Source organism: Salmo trutta, chromosome 6, assembly GCF_901001165.1.
Source record: "Salmo trutta chromosome 6, fSalTru1.1, whole genome shotgun sequence".
Lineage (NCBI taxonomy): Eukaryota > Metazoa > Chordata > Actinopteri > Salmoniformes > Salmonidae > Salmo > Salmo trutta.
In genome coordinates this window covers 51,076,544-51,099,989 of record NC_042962.1, presented here as the reverse complement: position 1 = coordinate 51,099,989, position 23,446 = coordinate 51,076,544, and the positions used below count along the sequence as shown (strand labels likewise).

At 46.7% G+C, this 23,446-nt stretch overlaps 2 protein-coding genes and 1 pseudogene across 2 annotated transcripts; 2 read left to right on the top strand and 1 right to left on the bottom strand.

Annotated features, from left to right (window-relative positions):
• Positions 1-660: 660 nt before the first annotated feature.
• On the bottom strand, positions 661-6,005 carry LOC115196185 (protein FAM163A-like). The gene is made up of 7 exons (XM_029756816.1): positions 5,666-6,005; positions 5,155-5,221; positions 2,781-2,880; positions 2,534-2,554; positions 2,239-2,359; positions 1,836-2,027; positions 661-1,702 (listed from the first exon to the last, which is right to left on the bottom strand). The coding sequence occupies exons 5-7, from the start codon at positions 2,329-2,331 to the stop codon at positions 1,427-1,429; spliced, it is 561 nt and encodes a 186-aa protein (XP_029612676.1). The 5' UTR covers positions 2,332-2,359; positions 2,534-2,554; positions 2,781-2,880; positions 5,155-5,221; positions 5,666-6,005; the 3' UTR covers positions 661-1,426.
• A 3,219-nt stretch (positions 6,006-9,224) lies between these two features.
• On the top strand, positions 9,225-10,505 carry LOC115195146 (DNA-directed RNA polymerase II subunit RPB1-like; the record flags this gene model as incomplete). The annotated part of the gene is made up of 1 exon (XM_029754952.1): positions 9,225-10,505. A coding segment is annotated over one exon (1,281 nt), but the record flags the coding sequence as incomplete, so codon positions are not given.
• A 1,675-nt stretch (positions 10,506-12,180) lies between these two features.
• Positions 12,181-23,289, top strand: LOC115195145 (histone-lysine N-methyltransferase PRDM9-like; annotated as a pseudogene).
• Positions 23,290-23,446: the final 157 nt, after the last annotated feature.

Genomic DNA, 23,446 nt, shown 5'->3' with positions numbered 1-23,446 from the left:
ACTGTGCGTTAAACGTGGAATTTATCTTCAGAGTTCATTTGAAAAGGAGACTCAGCTACATGACATCATCGTACACCGCGGGTCAACTTGCTGTTTAGAGACATCATCAACAACAAAATTCCAATCTGTCACTGGCTCTTCCCAATATGGGCATGTCTCAACGAACAGTGCAAATTGTCTGTAAGCAGGAAGTTGCCCTGCTGTGTATGATGATGTCATTTTTAATAGAAATAGTCCACCTTTAATAGAAAAAAATATATATAGTATAGAATTAGTGAATTCAATATTAAAGTTATCTTCATTGCCAGACTCCAGGCAGCAGTGTCTTTGTGTGAGTGTGACTACATAGCAGTGAACACCAACTTTTGAGTGTTTTTTTCCCAGTAAATCAACACGTGAAGAGATGTCCATTTTCCCATCAACTCTCTAACAAAGAATCACAAAAGGACGAGAAGTGAGGAAGACCAAGATGTGAAGACCATGGCTTTGTCCCATATGGCACCCTATTCCCTAGATAGGGCACTACTTTTGACCAAACCCATATGGGCCCTGGTCAAAAGTAGTGCACTGGTTAGGGAATACAGTGCCATTTGGGGCGCACCCTCTGAGAAAAGCGGAAAGTGCATTGTGTGAAAAGAGTACAACATCTCTTTTATCAATACTAGTCTATATTATCAACAGTGTCATAATGAACAGCTTTTAGTAAGTGTACAGCATCTCTGTTTTGAAGGACTGAAGGGTAAGGGCTAAGTCAAACATCATAGAATTGGACAAACAGATGCCCTCGTTGGCTAAAATGTTTGTGTGTGTTTTTATTGTTTTAGCCAGGATTATATATAATGCATCCGGATATCCCCTTACAATAATATTCTTTTTTTTAAATCACATGTAAAACTGCAAATTTGACATGTGTTTTTTTCCTAAGGGTCAGAGGGGTCAACAACGGACATACTGCTCCTTTAAACTCTGGAAGACAAAAATACTTCTTTGAGCTTTAGTCGTTGAATGTAATGTAATTAGACACTCCAGACGTAAAGCAAACCTACAATGAAAATACATATAGCCCTCGTCAGTCACCTCGTTCACATGATCAGGTTTCAGGCAGAGGAGAGAGAGAGAAACACCAGTGTGCTGCTGTTTCAGTCTATCTTCATCATCTGTAGTAATCTCCCATAGTCAAACCCAGCATCTCCTCCACTGTATGGGTTTACCAGATGACCAGACTTCCACACCGCCGCACCAGACAAGGGTCTGTCTGTGGTTCTGTCCCGATCAGGAGGCTCTGTCTGTGGGTTCAGTGTGTGGCTCTCTCCGCTGGATGGGTGGTACACTGGATGTCTCTGGGTCTCTTTCCCCTGGGAGAAGGAGTGTTTGTATGAGTGCGTGTGTGACGTCAGTGTGTGTGTGATGTGTGTGTCCATGTGTGTCAAACCGGTGTGCTGTAGGGGCGTCTGTTACTGCAGGGTGTGTTAGGGTAGGTGTCAACGGGGCTATAGTAGCTCAAAGGGGATTGGCAGGGCTGGGTCAAAAAGAAGGGGGCCTGCGGCGTGTCTGACAGGGGCAGTGATTGACACTGTCCGGGGTTGTCATAGTGATACGTATGGAATCCCAGCCGCTCGGTTCCGTTGTGCAGCTCGTCACTAAGTCCCGGGCGTAGCCAGAAGGGGGAGCAGGTGGGGCAGTAGCTAGGGGGAGGGCCCACCTGAAACACACACAATCACCATAGAAATAGAATGATTGAAATAGAATGAGTCCTTTAAATTCTATGTATGGATCAACTGCCTACTGTAGCTCTAGGTTTAGGTCTAGGGTTTGTGGTAGTGCTGTACTCTAACCTCCAGGGGCTCCAGGCAGAGAGGGGTGACAGCCAGGCTGTCCATCCCAGGGGCGCTGCACGATTTGCAGGCAAAGTGAGCCTGAACCACCCCTTGAGCATCCCCTTCTCCATCTCCTCCTCCCGTTCCGTCACCTCCTCCAACCACGGAAGCCAAGTCCACCTCCGACTCATTTTTCTTACAGCAGTAGTACTGGAATTAGTGAAGGGGGGGAGTTTTGTTGGAATCAGTTATTGTTCATGAAAGACTGTGCAGGTAAAACACACACACGGGCGCGCACACACACACACACACACACACACACACACACACACACACACACACACACACACACACACACACACACACACACACACACACACACACACACACACACACACACACACACACACACACAGGTTACCTGGAGCCTGCAGTAGCACAGCACTGCTACAATACAGAGCAGGATGACTGTGGCGAGAAGTCCTCCACTTATTACTACTGTTCCTGCTGACATTAAACTGGTTAGAACTCTCCATCAAACCCTGGAGAAAGAGAGAGGGGGAGAGAGAGAGGAGAGGAGAGAGGGAGAGAGAGAGAGAGAGAGAGAGAGAGAGAGAGAGAGAGAGAGAGAGAAGTGGGGGGGAACTACAGTAGTTAGTTAAACTCTATGTTCTTTACTACAACTTGACAGCACATTCAAGGAGTGTAATACTTACGTTCAGCAATGGGTTCTATACCTGCAAGGACAAAGACAATCAAAGGACCTAAATTAGTTTGGTTGGGAAAGAACTATGATCTAAATGAACTAAGGCCAGGGCCCATGTCTACCATGTGCTTCAGGATAGGATAGCTGATCTAGGATCTGTCCATACAATCTTATTCATCATGAAATAAAACTATAAACTGATCCTAGATCAGCACTCCTCCGAGACGCTTTTTTGTGGATACAGGCCCAGAACTCACATCAGGAGACAGGTAGAGGTGGAGAGGGGGAGGAGGCAGAGAAGGGGGTCCTGCGAGGTCTTGGGGGTGTCGGCCTCAAAACCCCTTCTGGTTGGATCTCCTGCAGAAAGATGAGTTAGAAGATAAAACATGGATCTCTTCATCCATTATATCTACATCAGTCTCCTATCAGCAGGCGAGCGAGAGAGACAGAGAGACAGAGAGAGAGAGACAGAGACAGAGAGAGACAGAGAGAGAGAGAGTCAGAGACAGAGAGACAGAGAAAGAGACAGAGAGAGAGAAACAGAGAGAGAGACAGAGAGGGAAGGGGCATTCTACAAATCTGTGTGCGTGCGTGCATCTGTGTCCATCAGACAGCTCCTCCTCTATGTCACCACTGCTCTAAATTATATACAGCATGGGCAGGTTAATGCCGTTAAAAGCAATGTGAAATCTCCATCTCTCTTTCTCTCTCTTTTTCTCTGTCTCTCTCTGCCTTGCTCTCTTCCCCTCTCTCTCTCCTTCTCCCAACCTCCTACCTCTCTCTACTCCCTCTCTTCTCCTCACCTCCTCCTCTCTCTGTGGACCATGTCCAAGCAGTTCATCACACAACAGGGTCTGATTACAATGGCAAGAGAGACAGAGGGAGGAAAGGAAGAGGGAGAGAGTTAAGCCTGGAGTAAAATATAGGGTTGAAGATTCACCCCTCCACCTTTTCTGACCATCACAGCACACACTGTGTCAGAAAGTGCTGTGGGATTTGACTGTGAAGACACACACACACACACACACACACCACACACACACACACACACACACACACACACACACACACACACACACACACACACACACACACACACACACACACACACACACACACACACACACACACACACACACACACACACACACACACACACACACACACACACACACACACACACACACACACACACACACCCTCCTGTACTGTATGACCTAAAAGGAACCTGTGGTCCCAGGAAGGATCTGCAAAAAATTCCATTAACTAATAACCAGGAGGAAAGAGAGACAATGGAGGAGAGGAGAAAAACAGGATCACTATATTACCTACGTAAAATAGTCTACAGGGAATTCAGGAGAGGAGAGGAGAGGAGAGGAGAGGAGAGGAGAGGAGAGGAGAGGAGTGGAGAGGAGAGGAGAGGAGAGGAGAGGAGAGGAGAGGAGAGGAGAGGAGAGGAGAGGAGAGGAGAGGAGAGGAGAGGAGAGGAGAGAAGAGGAGAAGAGAAGAGAGGAGAGGAGAAAAGAGGAGAGGAGAGGAGAAGAGAGGAAAGGAGAGGAGAAAAGAGGAGAGGAGACTTGCAATATCGTAGTAGATCCTCGATATATCTTCTTTTAAATATAATTATATTTATATATTTCGTTGTGGTGTGAGTGTGTGTGTGTGTGTGTGTGTGTGTGTGTGTGTGTGTGTGTGTGTGTGTGTGTGTGTGGCTTCTAACTTTTCACAGGAATAAATCTCGGAAAGCCTGCAATTTTAAAGCCCTGGGCGTTCAATTATTCAAAAATCATTCCTGCAACAATATTTTTCCATCAGGGGACAATTTAGCCAGGTAGTCAAGGCGAGACTCTCCCTCTCTCCTCTCTCCCTCTCTTCTCTCCTCTTCTGAAAGCACTCTTCTCTCGTGTAAATAGAGATACACACTCATTCCTAATCTCTGTGTGAGCATGTGTGTCAGTATGTGTGTGTGTCTAGGACAGCTGCACCACTTGCAGAAATGAACAATGGCAGAAGAGGAAGAGGAGAGGAGAGAGAAAAGTCTACTCAGTGACACAGGGGTCTTCTGTGGCTGCCAATAGACTGTAACTATATGTCCCAGTGTTTGGAGTTTATACTTTGCGTTAAAGGTGCTATATGCAACAATTTAGTGATACGAATACAACCGAGAAATACCTGAACTATCTCCGTACATCTTAACTAGTCATAATCCAAAAACATCCGTTGCAGAGTCATGGTGTTCTACTGTTTATGTTGTCTACCTGACGGAGATCTTTGGGTTGAAAAGTTGCACTAAACAGAAGTCGATCTATTCAACACTGGGTATCTATTCAACACTGGGGTATCTATTCAACACTGGGGTATCTATTCAACACTGGGGTATCTATTCAACACTGGGTATCTATTCAACACTGGGTATCTATTCAACACTGGGTATCTATTCAACACTGGGTATCTATTCAACACTGGGTATCTATTCAACACTGGGTATCTATTCAACACTGGGTATCTATTCAACACTGGGTATCTATTCATGACTTTTGTTTTTGCAACCTGGACCTGAAAGTCACTGGAAGTATGTACACTGCTTTTGAACTGTTTTCAACATTACACACACACACACACAGATCTCACCTGTGTAAATCAGCACCAGGAGGATGGCATCCTGTAGGTCAGGAGTGGACCAGCACCTCACAGTCCCCTGGGAAGAGAGACATGACATCATCAGCACAGCACAGGTCAATGTTGAGACATGAGCACAGACATACTGGAACACTACTGGTCTTCAACAGTCTTGCAACTTTGCCTTTGAATTAAGGACGCGTTCCAAACAGTGTTTCTGTGCGTTCTTCCCTTCCTATCACATGAATCGTACCCCACAAACAATGCCGTTATGTACATGTAATAGTTCCCTGGATCTAGAGCTACACTACTTTTAAAGTGATAGCACTTCTGGCACTCAATCTAAGGACATAACTGAGACAGCTGGGTCAGTGATGCCAGGGTATTCTTAAACACAACAGCAGCTACAGTGACATTATAGGAAAGGCGTTAATAACTAGTAATAGTGATAGTTAATGTAATCACACACCGCGGGAAACACAGGACCAATTATTATATATATATATATATTTAAAAAACGTACCTGTCAGATAAACCCGTATCCTGGTATTTCACAAACCTGTGATTGGGATATTCCCTAAAACACTTTCGGTGTGATGGTGTTATGGTCAATGCTGCACTAACTAGCCTACTGTATTACAGCGTTGCCCGATGCTTTACTTCGACAGCACAAATCCTTTGCCCTGTTCGCTCCAGCACTTTGCAGTCAATCCGCGCTATAACCGAACTCTCGTGTTATCCTATTTTTTCATTATCCCTTGTTTCCACACTTTCACCTGTATTGAGACGGCGTGAGAAATAACCCAGCTGACATCTCATGGCATGTCCCAGATGGTGTCCGTAGGGACACAGAGACATCGATACGGGCAGAGATTGTCTGTGGTCGGCGAGGCTTTATCCATCACACCCCTGAGACTGGGGGGTTGGGGAGAATGGCTACTGTTACGCGTAATGCTACTCCCTCCGACAAAACGCAACAGCCTGCGATATGCGATATGTTTTGGGTATGTAACGGCGCCCTGGGTGGATTCTGCTGATGTAGGATCAGATTACCAAACCTCTCATTTTAACTTTAAACCGCTCATTCTAACTTCAAACTGGCCTCAGATCAGCTTCCTTGGACAACCACATCTATCCTACACCAAGAGGATGGGGGTTAGAGCCCGTCATGAAAACGTTAAATCATAATCTAGGCTTACGTCACTGACCTGAAAAGTAAATATTAAGAAAACTTCTGTTGGACTACCATCCATTGGCACCCACGACCCAAACATATTAGGCTAGTAAGGTATTTTATTACAGCGTTAGAAAGACAGTCAACGATACCTTTCTATTCGGGGGACCAGTACGAAAAAAAAATGAAATGTATGCATTCACTACTGTATGTCGCTCTGGATAAGAGCGTCTTCTAAATGACTAAAATGTAAAATGAAATGTCTAACTGCTTGCACGAGGCCTCTAGTCCGAGGCCGTATCCACAGAAATGTAGGCTGTATCCCTCAGGACGTTGGGGAGAAACAAATCCAAAACGCTTGCTTGGGCTGGGGAGGTAGACCAACAGTAGTAGGCCTATGTATGCTTTGTGTTTTACGTGATTTTAGGAATTCAGCGCAAAGGGTAAAATAGCAGCTTCAACTTTCATTTGTTTTGACTTTATTAGGCAGCGGAGGACGGAAAGGCGAACACGTGCTACACCAGTGGAGAGATGAGTTCTAGCGATGACCTGAGGTTCAAAATGGACAACCGTAGGCCTAACTTTAGCATGTAGCACCAACGTCAATTTGTTTTCAGATGTCTTGGTGCTTATTAAGTTAATTAGGCCGATGCTATTTGTGTCTGTGTGCACACCTGTCTTGTGCTAACTCTTAGGATGACTGTGAGGAGATGAAGGTGTATTTTTCCCAGAGCAAATGGGCCAGTTTGGCGGAATGGGAGAAAACGCGCTACAGAAATATGAAGAGGAACCACTTGGCCATGCTGGTTATAGGTACTATATATCTCTATGAGGCCGTAACTATTGTAATGAAGGATAATGCTCTCTGTTGTTCCTCAGGGGCCTGTTTCAGGACATTAGCCTCAGATAGAAATGTGTTGTGTAGAACAGATAAAATTGTCTGTCAGATTGATCAGGGAATCGTGACCTCTCTATTCGTTATATTTCTATGTGGAAAGTTCGGATTGTGCTACCTCTCTGAATACACCCCAGGTCTGCAGCCGCTGGTCCCTGTGTTTATGAGGCGTGGCCGGGAGGGGAGGGAGAGAGAGCGCAGACCGCCCCCACAAGGACCTAGTGACACAGTGGAGGAAGAAGAAGAGGAAGAATGGACCCCTCACCTGGAGAGACAACACCAGGGTAAAACTCAAAGGAGAAGGGAGAAGAATTCCAGAACACCTACAGAAACCACTTCTAAACTCCCTCAGTCCAGAACACCTTCTACAGCCTCCACATCTAAACCCCCTCAGTCCAGAACACCTTCTACAGCCTCCACATCTAAACTCCCTCAGTCCAGAACACATTCTACAGCCTCCACTTCTAAACCCCCCCAGTCCAGAACACCTTCAACAGAAACCTCTTCTAAACCCTCTCAGTCCAGAAGACCTTCTACAGCCTCCACTTCTAAACCCCCTCAGTCCAGAACACCTTCAACAGAAACCACTTCTAAACCCCCTCAGTCCAGAAGACCTTCTACAGCCTCCACTTCTAATCCCCCCCAGTCCAGAACACCTTCAACAGAAACCATTTCTAAACCCCCTCAGTCCAGAACACCTTCAACAGAAACCTCTTCTAAACCCCCTCAGTCCAGAACACCTTCAACAGAAACCACTTCTAAACCCCCTCAGTCCAGAACACCTTCAACAGAAACCTCTTCTAAACCCCCTCAGTCCAGAACACCTTCAACAGAAACCTCTTCTAAACCCTCTCAGTCCAGAACACCTTCAACAGAAACCTCTTCTAAACCCCCTCAGTCCAGAACACCTTCAACAGAAACCTCTTCTAAACCCCCTCAGTCCAGAACACCTTCAACAGAAACCTCTTCTAAACCCTCTCAGTCCAGAACACCTTCAACATAAACCACTTCTAAACCCCCTCAGTCCAGAACACCTTCAACAGAAACCTCTTCTAAACCCCCTCAGTCCAGAACACCTTCAACAGAAACCTCTTCTAAACCCCCTCAGTCCAGAACACCTTCTACAGCCTCCACTTCTAAATCCCCCAGTCCAGAACACCTTCAACAGAAACCTCTTCTAAACCCCCTCAGTCCAGAACATCTTCAACAGAAACCTCTTCTAAACCCTCTCAGTCCAGAAGACCTTTTACAGCCTCCACATCTAAACCCCCTCAGTCCAGAACACCTTCTACAGCCTCCACTTCTAAACCCCCTCAGTCCAGAACACCTTCTACAGCCTCCACTTCTAAACCCCCTCAGTCCAGAACACCTTCTACAGCCTCCACTTCTAAACCCCCTCAGTCCAGAACACCAACAGAAACCACTTCTAAACCCCCTCAGTCCAGAACACCTTCAACAGAAACCTCTTCTAAACTCCCTCAGTCCAGAACACCTTCAACAGAAACCTCTTCTAAACCCCCTCAGTCCAGAAGACCTTCTACAGCCTCCACTTCTTAACCCCCTCAGTCCAGAACACCTTCAACAGAAACCACTTCTAAACCCCCTCAGTCCAGAAGACCTTCTACAGCCTCCACTTCTAATCCCCCCCAGTCCAGAACACCTTCAACAGAAACCATTTCTAAACCCCCTCAGTCCAGAACACCTTCAACAGAAACCTCTATTAAACCCCCTCAGTCCAGAACACCTTCAACAGAAACCACTTCTAAACCCCCTCAGTCCAGAACACCTTCAACAGAAACCTCTTCTAAACCCCCTCAGTCCAGAACACCTTCAACAGAAACCTCTTCTAAACCCTCTCAGTCCAGAACACCTTCAACAGAAACCTCTTCTAAACCCCCTCAGTCCAGAACACCTTCAACAGAAACCTCTTCTAAACCCCCTCAGTCCAGAACATCTTCAACAGAAACCTCTTCTAAACCCTCTCAGTCCAGAACACCTTCAACATAAACCACTTCTAAACCCCCTCAGTCCAGAACACCTTCAACAGAAACCTCTTCTAAACCCCCTCAGTCCAGAACACCTTCAACAGAAACCTCTTCTAAACCCCCTCAGTCCAGAACACCTTCTACAGCCTCCACTTCTAAATCCCCCAGTCCAGAACACCTTCAACAGAAACCTCTTCTAAACCCCCTCAGTCCAGAACATCTTCAACAGAAACCTCTTCTAAACCCTCTCAGTCCAGAAGACCTTTTACAGCCTCCACATCTAAACCCCCTCAGTCCAGAACACCTTCTACAGCCTCCACTTCTAAACCCCCTCAGTCCAGAACACCTTCTACAGCCTCCACTTCTAAACCCCCTCAGTCCAGAACACCTTCTACAGCCTCCACTTCTAAACCCCCTCAGTCCAGAACACCAACAGAAACCACTTCTAAACCCCCTCAGTCCAGAACACCTTCAACAGAAACCTCTTCTAAACTCCCTCAGTCCAGAACACCTTCAACAGAAACCTCTTCTAAACCCCCTCAGTCCAGAAGACCTTCTACAGCCTCCACTTCTTAACCCCCTCAGTCCAGAACACCTTCAACAGAAACCACTTCTAAACCCCCTCAGTCCAGAACACATTCAACAGAAACCTCTTCTAAACTCCCTCAGTCCAGAACACCTTCAACAGAAACCTCTTCTAAACCCTCTCAGTCCAGAACACCTTCAACAGAAACCTCTTCTAAACCCTCAGTCCAGAACACCTTCTACAGCCTCCACTTCTAAACCCCCCAAGTCCAGAACACCTTCAACAGAAACCTCTTCTAAACCCCCTCAGTCCAGAACAACTAAAACATCAGTGACTACAGGGTCCTATTTCTCACCTGCTACCTCAGCCTTAACCAAAACCCTCAACACAGAGACCTTAACCCCTACTGAGACACAGACCTTAACCTCATCCCCAATCAGAACCAAACGTTCTGACACCACAGCCACACCTAAAACCTCGACTAGCTCAGAGGTGACCCCAGCCTCAGCCACGCCCACTGCTACACAGGAAACCACAAGGTCTGACCCTTTGACCCCAGCCAGACCACAGCTGAGCAGAGGACCAGTGGTGACACGTATTTTCACCTGGCTGTGGACTGACTGGGACAGTCACAAAATGGGAAGAGAACCTTCAGGACAACCTCACCTGGATGAGCTGACTGGAGAGAGAGACGGAGAGGAGAGAGAGAGTAGGGACGAGACGGAGCGGAAGACAAAGAAAGAGAAGGAAAGAGAGGGAGAAGAGGAGAAATGGAGCCGCTGAACGATGAGAGAGATGGAGAAAAAGAGAGAGAGAGCGAAGGAGAGATAGAATCAGAGTGGAAGAGTGGGGGAGAGGAGGAGAACAAAGGAGAGATGGGGGAACAGTGGGGGAGAGGAGGAGAACAAAGGAGAGATGGAGGGGAACAGTGGGGGAGAGGAGGAGAACAAAGGAGAGATGGGGGAACAGTGGGGGAGAGGAGGAGAACAAAGGAGAGATGGAGGGGAACAGTGGGGGAGAGGAGGAGAACAAAGGAGAGATGGAGGGGAACAGTGGGGGAGAGGAGGAGAACAAAGGAGAGATGGGGGAACAGTGGGGGAGAGGAGGAGAACAAAGGAGAGATGGAGGGGAACAGTGGGGGAGAGGAGGAGAACAAAGGAGAGATGGGGGGAACAGTGGGGGAGAGGAGGAGAACAAAGGAGAGATGGGGGAACAGTGGGGGAGAGGAGGAGAACAAAGGAGAGATGGAGGGGAACAGTTGGGGAGAGGAGGAGAACAAAGGAGAGATGGAGGGGAACAGTGGGGGAGAGGAGGAGAACAAAGGAGAGATGGGGGAACAGTGGGGGAGAGGAGGAGAACAAAGGAGAGATGGGGGAACAGTGGGGGAGAGGAGGAGAACAAAGGAGAGATGGAGGGGAACAGTGGGGGAGAGGAGGAGAACAAAGGAGAGATGGGGGAACAGTGGGGGAGAGGAGGAGAACAAAGGAGAGATGGGGGAACAGTGGGGGAGAGGAGGAGAACAAAGGAGAGATGGAGGGGAACAGTGGGGGAGAGTAGGAGAACAAAGGAGAGATGGAGGGGAACAGTGGGGAAGAGGAGGAGAACAAAGGAGAGATGGAGAACAGTGGGGGAGAGGAGGAGAACAAAGGAGAGATGGAGAACAGTGGGGGAGAGGAGGAGAACAAAGGAGAGATGGGGGAACAGTGGGGGAGAGGAGGAGAACAAAGGAGAGATGGAGGGGAACAGTGGGGGAGAGGAGGAGAACAAAGGAGAGATGGGGGAACAGTGGGGGAGAGGAGGAGAACAAAGGAGAGATGGAGGGGAACAGTGGGGGAGAGGAGGAGAACAAAGGAGAGATGGGGGAACAGTGGGGGAGAGGAGGAGAACAAAGGAGAGATGGAGGGGAACAGTGGGGGAGAGGAGGAGAACAAAGGAGAGATGGAGGGGAACAGTGGGGGAGAGGAGGAGAACAAAGGAGAGATGGAGGGGAACAGTGGGGGAGAGGAGGAAAGCGGGAGTGAAGGAGAGAGCACACCCAGCAGCTCTCAGGGTGAGTGAGGAGGGAGAGAGCACACCCAGCAGCTCTCAGGGTGAGTGAGGAGGGAGAGAGCACACCCAGCAGCTCTCAGGGTGAGTGAGGAGGGAGAGAGCACACCCAGCAGCTCTCAGGGTGAGTGAGGAGGGAGAGAGCACACCCAGCAGCTCTCAGGGTGAGTGAGGAGGGAGAGAGCACACCCAGCAGCTCTCAGGGTGAGTGAGGAGGGAGAGAGCGAAGGAGAGAGGACATTTTATTCATGTTGACTAATTCCATGAAGATATCCTCGCAAGTATTTCGTGATCAGTAATAATACATGTCTCTGAGTAATAACAACTCTACTCAGGTGTGAGCCACAACACTGTTGCTACTCTGTGGAACCATTTCCTCTGCTCATAGGACCAAGTGTGTGTGTCAGAGCAGATGAAGAGGGCGTGGCTAAGACAGCAGATGTCAGAGGTGAAGAGATACACTCGAGGTGTGAACCTTCGCAGCAGAGCCAGAGTCAGCTATACTGAGGAAGAGGAGCTGAGAGACGAAGAATACAGTGTATCTCTACGTGAAACCTTCATGAACCTGTTTTTAAGGTCTTTATAGATGCAGTAATTTTGTGATATTTGGTTAAATTGCCCCTAATGTCTTGTTTTATCTACTGCCTAGCATATCAAATCAAATCAAAGTTTATTTGTCACGTGCGCTGAATACAACAGGTGTAGAACTTACAGTGAAATGCTTACTTACAGGCTCTAACCAATAGTGCAAAAAAGGTATTAGGTGAACAATAGGTAAGTAAAGAAATAAAACAACAGTAAAAAACAGGCAATATACAGTAGCGAGGCTATATACAGTAGCGAGGCTACATACAGACACCGGTTAGTCAGGCTGATTGAGGTAGTATGTAGATATGGTTAAAGTGACTATGCATATATGAACAGAGAGTAGCAGTAGCGTAAGAGAGGGGTTGGCGGGTGGCGGGACACAATGCAGATATCCCGGTTAGCCAATGTGTGGGAGCACTGGTAGGTCGGACCAATTGAGGTAGTATGTACATGAATGTATAGTTAAAGTGACTTTGCATATATGATAAACAGAGTAGCAGCAGTGTAAAAAGAGGGGTTGGGGGGGGCACACAATGCAAATAGTCCGGGTAGCCATTTGATTACCTGTTCAGGAGTCTTATGGCTTGGGGGTAAAAACTGTTGAGAAGCCTTTTTGTCATAGACTTGGCACTCCGGTACCTCTTGCCATGCGGTAGTAGAGAGAACAGTCTATGACTGGGGTGGCTGGGGTCTTTGACAATTGTTAGGGCCTTCCTCTGACACCGCCTGGTGTAGAGGTCCTGGATGGCAGGCAGCTTAGCCCCAGTGATGTACTGGGCCGTAGGTACTACCCTCTGTAGTGCCTTGCGGTCAGAGGCCGAGCAATTGCCGTACCAGGCAGTGATGCAACCAGTCAGGATGCTCTCGATGTTGCAGCTGTAGAACCTTTTGAGGATCTCAGGACCCATATACATGATACAATCCTGTAACTAATGGTGCGTTTGTATATTGTGTAGAGAATCTGCTTTTTCTCATCTCTATCAGTCTGTGAGGAGTGCAAGTCTTTCTTCATCGAGGAGTGTGAGCTCCATGGTCCCGCCCACTTCATCCCAGACACCCCTGCCCCCCTGGGGGCCCCAGACAGGGCCAGACTCACCCTGTCGCCCGGCCTGGAGGTCAGGACATCAGCCATCCCAGGAGCTGGGCTGGGGGTCTTCAACCACGGACACACCGTGCCCCAAGGGACGCACTACGGACCGTATGAAGGAGAACTCACAGACAAGGAGCTGGCCGGGGAGAGTGGATACTCCTGGGTGGTGAGAGGAGTGGGTGTGTCTGTCTGTCTGACTATCTGTCTGATTAAAGCGCAACACCAAGTTCTGATTGGCTGAGTGAAATAACTGCTGAGACGCAATTGGTCCTCAGATCTACAAAAGCAAGCAGAGTGACGAGTACATTGATGCCAAGAGAGACACTCACTCTAACTGGATGAGGTGTGTCTTTTCTCCAGCCGTTTATCCCTCTCTCTATTTTATTTTTATTTATTTCACCTTTATTTAACCAGGGAGGCAAGTTGAGAACAAGTTCTCATTTACAATTGCGACCTGGCCAAGATAAAGCAAAGCAGTTTGACACATACAACAACACAGAGTTACACATGGAGTAAAACAAACCTACAGTCAATAATATAGTAGAAAAATAAGTCTATATACAAAGTGAGCAAATGAGGTGAGATAAGAGAGGTAAAGGCAAAAAAGGCCATGGTGGCGAAGTAAATACAATATAACAAGTAAAACACTGGAATGGTAGATTTGCAGTGGAAGAAAGTGCAAAGTAGAAATATAAATAATGGGGTGCAAAGGAGCAAAATAAATAAATACAGTAGGTGAAGAGGTAGTTGTTTGGGCTAAATTATAGATGGGCTATGTACAGGTGCAGTAATCTGTGAGCTGCTCTGACAGCTGGTGCTTAAAGCTAGTGAGGGAGATAAGTGTTTCCAGTTTTAGAGATTTTTGTAGTTCATTCCAGTCATTAGCAGCCGAGAACTGGAAGGAGAGGCGGCCGAAGGAGGAATTGGCTTTGGGGGTGACCAGAGAGATATACCTGCTGGAGCGCGTGCTACAGGTGGGTGCTGCTATGGTGACCAGTGAGCTGAGATAAGGGGGAACTTTACCTAGCAGGGTCTTGTAGATGACCTGGAGCCAGTGGGTTTGGCGACGAGTATGAAGCGAGAGCCAGCCAACGAGAGCGTACAGGTCGCAGTGGTGGGTAGTATATGGGGCTTTGGTGACAAAACGGATGGCACTGTGATAGACTGCATCCAATTTGTTGAGTAGGGTATTGGAGGCTATTTTGTAAATGACGTCGCCGAAGTCGAGGATCGGTAGGATGGTCAGTTTTACGAGGGTATGTTTGGCAGCATGAGTGAAAGATGCTTTGTTGCGAATTAGGAAGCCAATTCTAGATTTAACTTTGGATTGGAGATGTTTGATGTGAGTCTGGAAGGAGAGTTTACAGTCTAACCAGACACCTAGGTATTTGTAGTTGTCCACATATTCTAAGTCAGAACCGTCCAGAGTAGTGATGCTGGACAGGCAGGCAGGTGCAGGCAGCGATCGGTTGAAGAGCATGCATTTAGTTTTACTTGTATTTAAGAACAGTTGGACGCCACGGAAGGAGAGTTGTATGACATTGAAGCTCATCTGGAGGTTAGTTAACACAGTGTCCTAAGAAGGGCCAGAAGTATACAGAATGGTGTCGTCTGTGTAGAGGTGGATCAGAGACTCACCAGCAGCAAGAGCGACATCATTGAAGTATACAGAGAAAAGAGTCGGCCCAAGAATAGAACCCTGTGGCACCCCCATAGAGACTGCCAAAGGCCCGGACAACAGGCCCTCCGATTTGACACACTGATCTCTATCTGATAAGTAGTTGATGAACCAGGCGAGGCAATCATTTGAGAAACCAAGGCTATTGAGTCTGCTGATGAGGATGTGGTGATTGACAGAGTCGAAACCTTGGCCAGGTCAATGAATACGGCTGCACAGTATTGTTTCTTATTGATGGCGGTTAAGATATCGTTTAGGACCTTGAGCGTGGCTGAGGTGCACCCATGACCAGCTCTGAAACCAGATTGCATAGAGGAGAAGGTTATAGGATAGATATAGGTCTGTAGCAGTTTGGGTCAAGAGTGTCCCCCCCTTTGAAGAGGGGGATGACCGCAGCTGCTTTCCAATCTTTGGGAATCTCAGACGACACGAAAGAGAGGTTGAACAGGCTAGTAATAGGGGTTGCAACAATTTCGGCAGATAATTTTAGAAAGAATGGGTCCAGATTTTGCAGCTCTTTCAGAACATCAGCTGACTGGATTTGGGAGAAGGAGAAATGGGGAAGGCTTGGGTGAGGTGCTGTGGGGGGTGCAGTGCTGTTGACCGGGGTAGGGGTAGCCAGGTGGAAAGCATGGCCAGCCATAGAAAAATGCTTATTGAAATTCTCAATTATAGTGGATTTATCGGTGGTGACAGAGTTTCCTATCCTCAGTGCAGTGGTCAGCTGGGAGGAGGTGCTCTTATTCTCCAAGGACTTTACAGTGTCCCAGAACTTTTTTGAGTTTGTGTTGCAGGAAGTAGATTTCTGATTGAAAAAGTTAGCCTTTGCTTTTCTAACTGCCTGTGTATATTGGTTTCTAACTTCCCTGAAAAGTTGCATATCACGGGGGCTGTTCGATGCTAATGCAGAACGCCACAGGATGTTTTTGTGTTGGTTAAGGGCAGTCAGGTCTGGAGAGAACCAAGGGAACCAACCTGGTTCTAAATTTCTTGAATGGGGCATGCTTATTTAAGATGGTGAGGAAGGCATTTAAAAAAAATAACCAGGCATCCTCTATTTAAGGGATGAGGTCAATATCCTTCCAGGATACCCGGGCCAGGTCGATTAGAGAGGCCTGCTCGCTGAAGTGTTTCAGGGAGCATTTGACAGTGATGAGTGGAGGTCATTTGACTGCTGACCCATTATGGATGCAGGCAATGAGGCAGTGATCGCTGAGATCTTGGTTGAAAACAGCAGAGGTGTATTTAGAGGGCAAGTTGGTTAGGATAATATCTATGAGGGTGCCCGTGTTTACGGCTTTGGGGTGGTACCTGGTAGGTTCATTCATAATTTGTGTGAGATTGAGGGCATCAAGCTTAGATTGTAGGGTGGCTGGGGTGTTAAGCATGTCCCAGTTTAGGTCACCTAGCAGCACGAGCTCTGAAGATAGATGGGGGGCAATCAGTTCACATATGGTGTCCAGAGCACAGCTGGGGGCAGAGGGTGGTCTATAGCAGGCGGCAACGGTGAGAGACTTGTTTTTAGAGAGGTGGATTTTTAAAAGTAGAAGTTCAAATTGTTTGGGTCCAGACCTGGATAGTAATACAGAACTCTGCAGGCTATCTCTGCAGTAGATTGCAACATCGCCCCCTTTGGCCGTTCTATCTTGTCTGAAAATGTTGTAGTTAGGGATGGAGATTTCAGAGTTTTTGGTGGTCTTCACGATTCAGGATTCAGACATGGCTTGGACATCCGGGTTGCCAGAGTGTGCTGAAGCAGTGAATAAAACAAACTTGGGGAGGAGGCTTCTAATGTTAACATGCATGAAACCAAGGCTTTTACGGTTACAGAAGTCATTAAAAGAGAGCGCCTGGGGAATAGGAGTGGAGCTAGGCCCTGCAGGGCCTGGATTCACCTCTACATCACCAGAGGAACAGAGGAGTAGGATAAGGGTACGGCTGAAAGCTGAGAATTGGTCGTCTAGGACGTCCGGAACAGAGAGTAAAAGGAGCAGGTTTCTGGGGGCGATGAAATATCTTCAAGGTATAATGTAAAGACAAAGGTATGGTAGGATGTGAATACAGTGGAGGTAAACCTAGACACTGAGTGATGATGAGAGAGATATTGTCTCTAGAAACATCATTGAAACCAGGTGATGTCATCGCATGTGTGAGTGGTGGAACTGAGAGGTTGGATAAGGTATAATGAGCAGGGCTAGAGGCTCTACAGTGAAATAAGCCAATAAACACTAACCAGAACAGCAATGGACAAGACATATTGACATTATGGAGAGGCATGCTTAGCCAGGTGATCAAAAGGGTCTAGTGAGTAGTGAGGTCGGTTGCGGTCACGGTGATTCAGACAACTAGCCGGGCCATGGGTAGCAAGTTGGCAGAAGATGGTCTGTTTTTAGCCACCTTGTGCGTTTCCGTTGGTAGATTAGTGGGGTTCCGTGTAGTAGAGGGGACCGATCCAATTGGCAAAAATAGTTATAGTTATAGTGGCCCAAGACAATTGGCCGATAGACCTATTCAGATAGCAGCCGATAAGACAGCTAACGATTAGCTGGCCGCAGATGGGCGTTCAGGTTACGTCGCGGCGGAGGGGCCAGTTGGCTAACTCCCTCGGGCAGATAACGTCGGTAGTCCAGTCATGAAGGCCCGATGGGGCTCCGCATCGACAGTAAAACGGGTCCGGATAGGTGATTGTAGCCCAGGAGTGGCTGATTCAACTCTTCAGCTGGCTAGCTCCGGAATAATTGATGTTAGCTCCGGGACCGACGTTAGCCAATAGTCACTCGGATAGCAGCTAGCTAGCTGCAAGATCTAGGTGTAAATGTCCAGAGCTTGCGGTAGAAATCTGGGGATATGGAGAGAAAATAGGTCCGGTGTGCTCTGGTCTGAGTCGCGTTGTACAAAACTGGCGACAGCTTTTCGAGCTAAGGGATAGCTGATGACCGCCAACCGTGGTTAGCTGAGTTCTAACGTTAGCTAGTGAACTGGCTAACTTCTATCTAACTTCTAACTTCTGGCTAACTTCTATCTCTCCATCCATCCCTCTCTGTCTCTCCATTCATCCCTCTCTCTATATCTCTATCTCTCCATCCATCCCTCTCTCCATCTTATTCTCTCCCAGTCTCTACATCTTTCTATCCTTCTGTGTTTTCATCTTGTTCGATGATGTTGAGTTGGCCTGAATTGATTTAATTTAAGTAGTCTGTCCCACTTACAAAAAAACTGTGTAGTTCTGTCCTTGAGCTGTTCTTGTCTATTAATGTTCTGTATTATGTAATGTTTCATGTTTTCTGTGGACCCCAGGAAGAGTAGCTGCTGCTTTCGCATCAGCTAATGGGGATCCTAATAAACTACCAAATACCTTCCCTCTCTCTTACCACTCCTCCTCTCTCTGTCAGGTATGTGAACTGTGCCGGAGTGAAGAAGAGCAGAATCTGGTGGCCTTCCAGTACAGAGGAGGGATTCTGTACCGCTGCTGTAAGCCTATAGCTGTTGGAGAGGAGCTGTTGGTGTGGTACAGAGAAGAATATGCCAGAGACCTGGGCATCATCTTCGACTTCCTCTGGGACAGAAAGAGCTCCGCTAGAGGTACTTTTGGGCTTTCTCTCTCTACCTCTCTCCCTATTCCCTTTCCTCGTCCCTCTAGAACAGGCAGTCATTGTGCAATAATCTGAATGAATGCGTTTCCCTCAGTCAGCTGAATGCACCGCTTACTTCATAGAACCGTGGTTACGTGAGTAATCTTCTGTATCCACTATAGGGGCTGGGGCAAACAGAGGTAACAGCGATTTCTAGCTCATGTTCTAATAGTTTTCTTCCTACAAATGTGTCTCCTGATTTTTAACGGTTGCCGCTATTAGCGACTATGACCCCATGCCTGAAAGCTAAGATTGTCAGGAACGCGTATCGTCTGTTTCCATGTATGGCACACACAGGCTGTGTTGGCCTTGTTAGAAGGCGGAGTGATGTGAATGTATCTGCACAGAATGACTAGTGGAAATAAATGGGTTCTCCACGGAAGACCATACACACAGAATGACTAGTGGAAATAAATGGGTTCTCCACAGAAGACCATACACACAGAATGACTAGTGGAAATAAATGGGTTCTCCACAGAAGACCATACACACAGAATGACTAGTGGAAATAAATGGGTTCTCCACGGAAGACCATACACACAGAATGACTAGTGGAAATAAATGGGTTCTCCACGGAAGACCATACACACAGAATGACTAGTGGAAATAAATGGGTTCTCCACGGAAGACCATACACACAGAATGACTAGTGGAAATAAATGAGTTCTCCACAGAAGACCATACACACAGAATGACTAGTGGAAATAAATGGGTTCTCCACGGAAGACCATACACACAGAATGACTAGTGGAAATAAATGGGTTCTCCACGGAAGACCATACACACAGAATGACTAGTGGAAATAAATGGGTTCTCCACGGAAGACCATACACACAGAATGACTAGTGGAAATAAATGAGTTCTCCACAGAAGACCATACACACAGAATGACTAGTGGAAATAAATGGGTTCTCCACGGAAGACCATACACACAGATTGCTTGATGATCATCCCTAATGTTTTCCTGAACTCCAATACCTTTGTGATGCATTTCAATCACCACAAAACATACTTCCTTCCAGTAGTGGAAAAAGTACCCAATTGTTATACTTGAGTACAAGTAAAGATACCTTAGTTGGAAATGGCTCAAGTGAAAGTCACCCAGTAAAATACTACTTGAGTAAAAGTCTAAAAGTATTTGGTTTAAAATTTACTTAAAGTATCAACAATAAATGTAATCGCTAAAATATACTTAAGTATCAAATATAAAAGTACAAGTATAAATCATTTAAAATTCCTTTAAGCTATTAAGCTAACCAGACGGCATGATTTTCTTGTTTTTTTAATTTACGGATAGCCAGGAGCACACTTCAACACTCAGACATAATTTACAAACTAAGCATTTGTGTTTAGTGAGTCTGCCAAATCAGAGGCATTAGGGATGACCAGGGATGTTCTCTTGATAAGTGTGTAAATTAGACCATTTTCCTGTCCTGCTAAGCAAAAAAAGAAACGTCCCTTATTCAAGACCCTGTCTTTCAAAGATAATTGGTAAAAATCCAAATAACTTCACAGATCTACATTGTAAAGGGTTTTAACATTGTTTCCCATGCTTGTTCAATGAACCATAAACAATGAATGAACATGCACCTGTGGAATGGTTGTTAAGACACTAACAGCTTACAGACAGTAGGCAATTAAGGCCACAGTTATGAAAACTTAGGACACGAGAGGCCTTTCTACTGACTCTGGAAAAAAAAAAAGAAAGATGGCCAGGGTCCCTGCTCATCTGCGTGAACGTGCCTTAGGCATGCTGCAAGGAGGCATGAGGACTGCAGATGTGGCCAGGGCAATAAATTGCAATATCCGTACTGTAAGATGCCTAAGACAGCGCTACAGGGAGACAGGACCGACAGCTGATCATCCTCGCATTGGCAGACCACGTGTAACAGCACCTGCACAGGATCAGTACATCCAAACATCACACCTGTGGGACAGGTACAGGATGGCAACAACAACTGCCCGAGTTACACCAGGAATGCACAATCCCTCCATCAGTGCTCAGACTGTCTGCAATAGGCTGAGAGAGGCTGGACTGAGGGCTTGTAGGCCTGTTGTAAGGCAGGTCCTCACCAGACATCACCGGCAACAACGTCGCCTATGGGCACAAACCCACCGTTGCTGGACCAGACAGGACTGGCAAAAAGTGCTCTTCACTGACGAGTCACGGTTTTGTCTCAAAAGGGGTGATGGTCGGATTCGCGTTTATCGTCGAAGGAATGAGCGTTACACCGAGGCCTGTACTCTGGAGCGGGATCGGTTTAGAGGTGGAGGGTCCGTCATGGTCTGGGGCGGTGTGTCACAGCATTATCGGACTGAGCTTGTTGTCATTGCAGGCAATCTCAACGCTGTGCGTTACAGGGAAGACATCCTCCTCCCTCATGTGGTACCCTTCCTGCAGGTTCATCCTGACATGACTCTCCAGCATGACAATGCCACCAGCCATACTGCTCGTTCTGTGCGTGATTTCCTGCAAGACAGGAATGTCAGTGTTCTGCCATGGCCAGCGAAGAGTCCGGATCTCAATCCCATTGAGCACGCCTGGGACCTGTTGGATCGGAGGGTGAGGGCTAGGGCTATTCCCCCCAGAAATGTCCGGGAACTTGCAGGTGCCTTGGTGGAAGAGTGGGGTAACATCTCTCAGCAAGAACTGGCAAATCTGGTGCAGTCCATGAGGAGGAGATGCACTGCAGTACTTAATGCAGCTGGTGGCCACACCAGATACTGACTGTTACTTTTGATTTTGACCCCCCTTTGTTCAGGGACACATTATTCCATTTCTGTTAGTCACATGTCTGTGGAACTTGTTCAGTTTATGTCTCAGTTGTTGAATCTTGTTATGTTCATACAAATATTTACACATGTTAAGTTTGCTGAACATAAACGCAGTTGACAGTGAGAGGACGTTTCTTTTTTTTGCTGAGTTTAGTACTTTTGGGTGTCAGGGAAAATGTAAGTAAAAAGTACATTATTTTCTTTAGGAATGTAGTCAAGTAAAAGTAAAAGTTGTCCAAAATTGAAATAGTAAAGTACAGATACCTCAAAAAGCTACTTAAGTAGTACTTTAAAGTATTTTTATTTAAGTACTTTCCACCACTGTTTCCTTCAGACTGAAATTTGGCATTATCTGATTTGACATATTTTGTGCTATTATTGAGATAATGATACCCCCAAGTGTCCAAACATTGTGAATCAAATAGCTTCATGGTCCTTGTTAATAGTATTTCAAATAGCATGAATATGAATCAATTTGGGTAGGTTATGGTGGCTCACCCAGTGAGTGTGTTTCACAACTGTGTCTCCCCCAGAAATATTAGAGACTACCACTGCTCTAGAACTACCTGTTCAATTCCCCCTCTCTTTCCTTCTCTCTAGTCAAGTGAAGTGGAATATAATGATATCATTAGTCTTTCTTTTTCTTTCAGTATTTGCTTCAGTTCTCTATCCAGCTTGCTATTCTCTTTGACCTCTCTGAACATCACTTCAGTTCTCTATCCAGCTTGCTATTCTCTTTGACCTCTCTGAACACCCCTTCAGTTCTCTATCCAGCTTGCTATTCTCTTTGACCTCTCTGAACATCACTTCAGTTCTCTATCCAGCTTGCTATTCTCTTTGACCTCTCTGAACATCACTTCAGTTCTCTATCCAGCTTGCTATTCTCTTTGACCTCTCTGAACACCCCTTCAGTTATCTATCCAGCTTGCTATTCTCTTTGACCTCTCTGAACACCCCTTCAGTTATCTATCCAGCTTGCTATTCTCTTTGACCTCTCTGAACACCCCTTCAGTTATCTATCCAGCTTGCTATTCTCTTTGACCACTCTGAACACCCCTTCAGTTCTCTTTGACCTCTCTGAATACCCCTTCAGTTCTCTTTGACCTCTCTGAACACCCCTTCAGTTCTCTATCCAGCTTGCTATTCTCTTTGACCTCTCTGAACATCCCTTCCGTTTCTCTCCTTTCCTTTCAGGTGTGAATGAGTCGTCCCAGTCTCAGATCTTTTCCTGCTCTGGTTGTCTGTTCTCTTTCACGGCTCAGATCTACCTCTACAAGCACATAAAGAGATGCCACAGGGAAGAGTACGTCAGGCTGCTGAGGAGTGGAGGGATTAGATCAGAGACACTAGCACCACCCAGTGGCTCTCAGCGGTGTTCAACAACTCCAGATCGCACCCCCATTACACTCCTCACCCAGAAACACAGAGACACAGGGAAGCCATGACCTCACCACTGCTCTCAGTGTGGGAAGAGTTTCCATCGATCAGGAGACTTAAAGGTACACCAATGTACTCACACAGGAGAAAGGCCATATCACTGTTCACAGTGTGGGAAGAGGTTTAGTGAGTCAGGGCCTTTAAAGAGACACCAGCGTATTCACACATGAGAGAGGCCGTATCACTGCTCTCAGCGTGGGAAGAGGTTCAGTCAGTCAAGAAGCTTAAAGGAACACCAGCGTACTCACACCTGACCCTATGAGTCACTAGCACCAACTGATTTACCGGTGCCATTCCAAATCCCTAAATGCCGCAAATAGTTTGTTTGCCTGAATAAAAATCCAGTGGAACTGTGTATACCATCTTTGATTCTGTGTGTGCTGTGTGAGAGGAGGGTGACTGCAGTGAGAGGAGGGTGACTGCAGTGAGAGGAGGGTGACTGCAGTGAGAGGAGGGTGACTGCAGTGAGAGAGGAGGG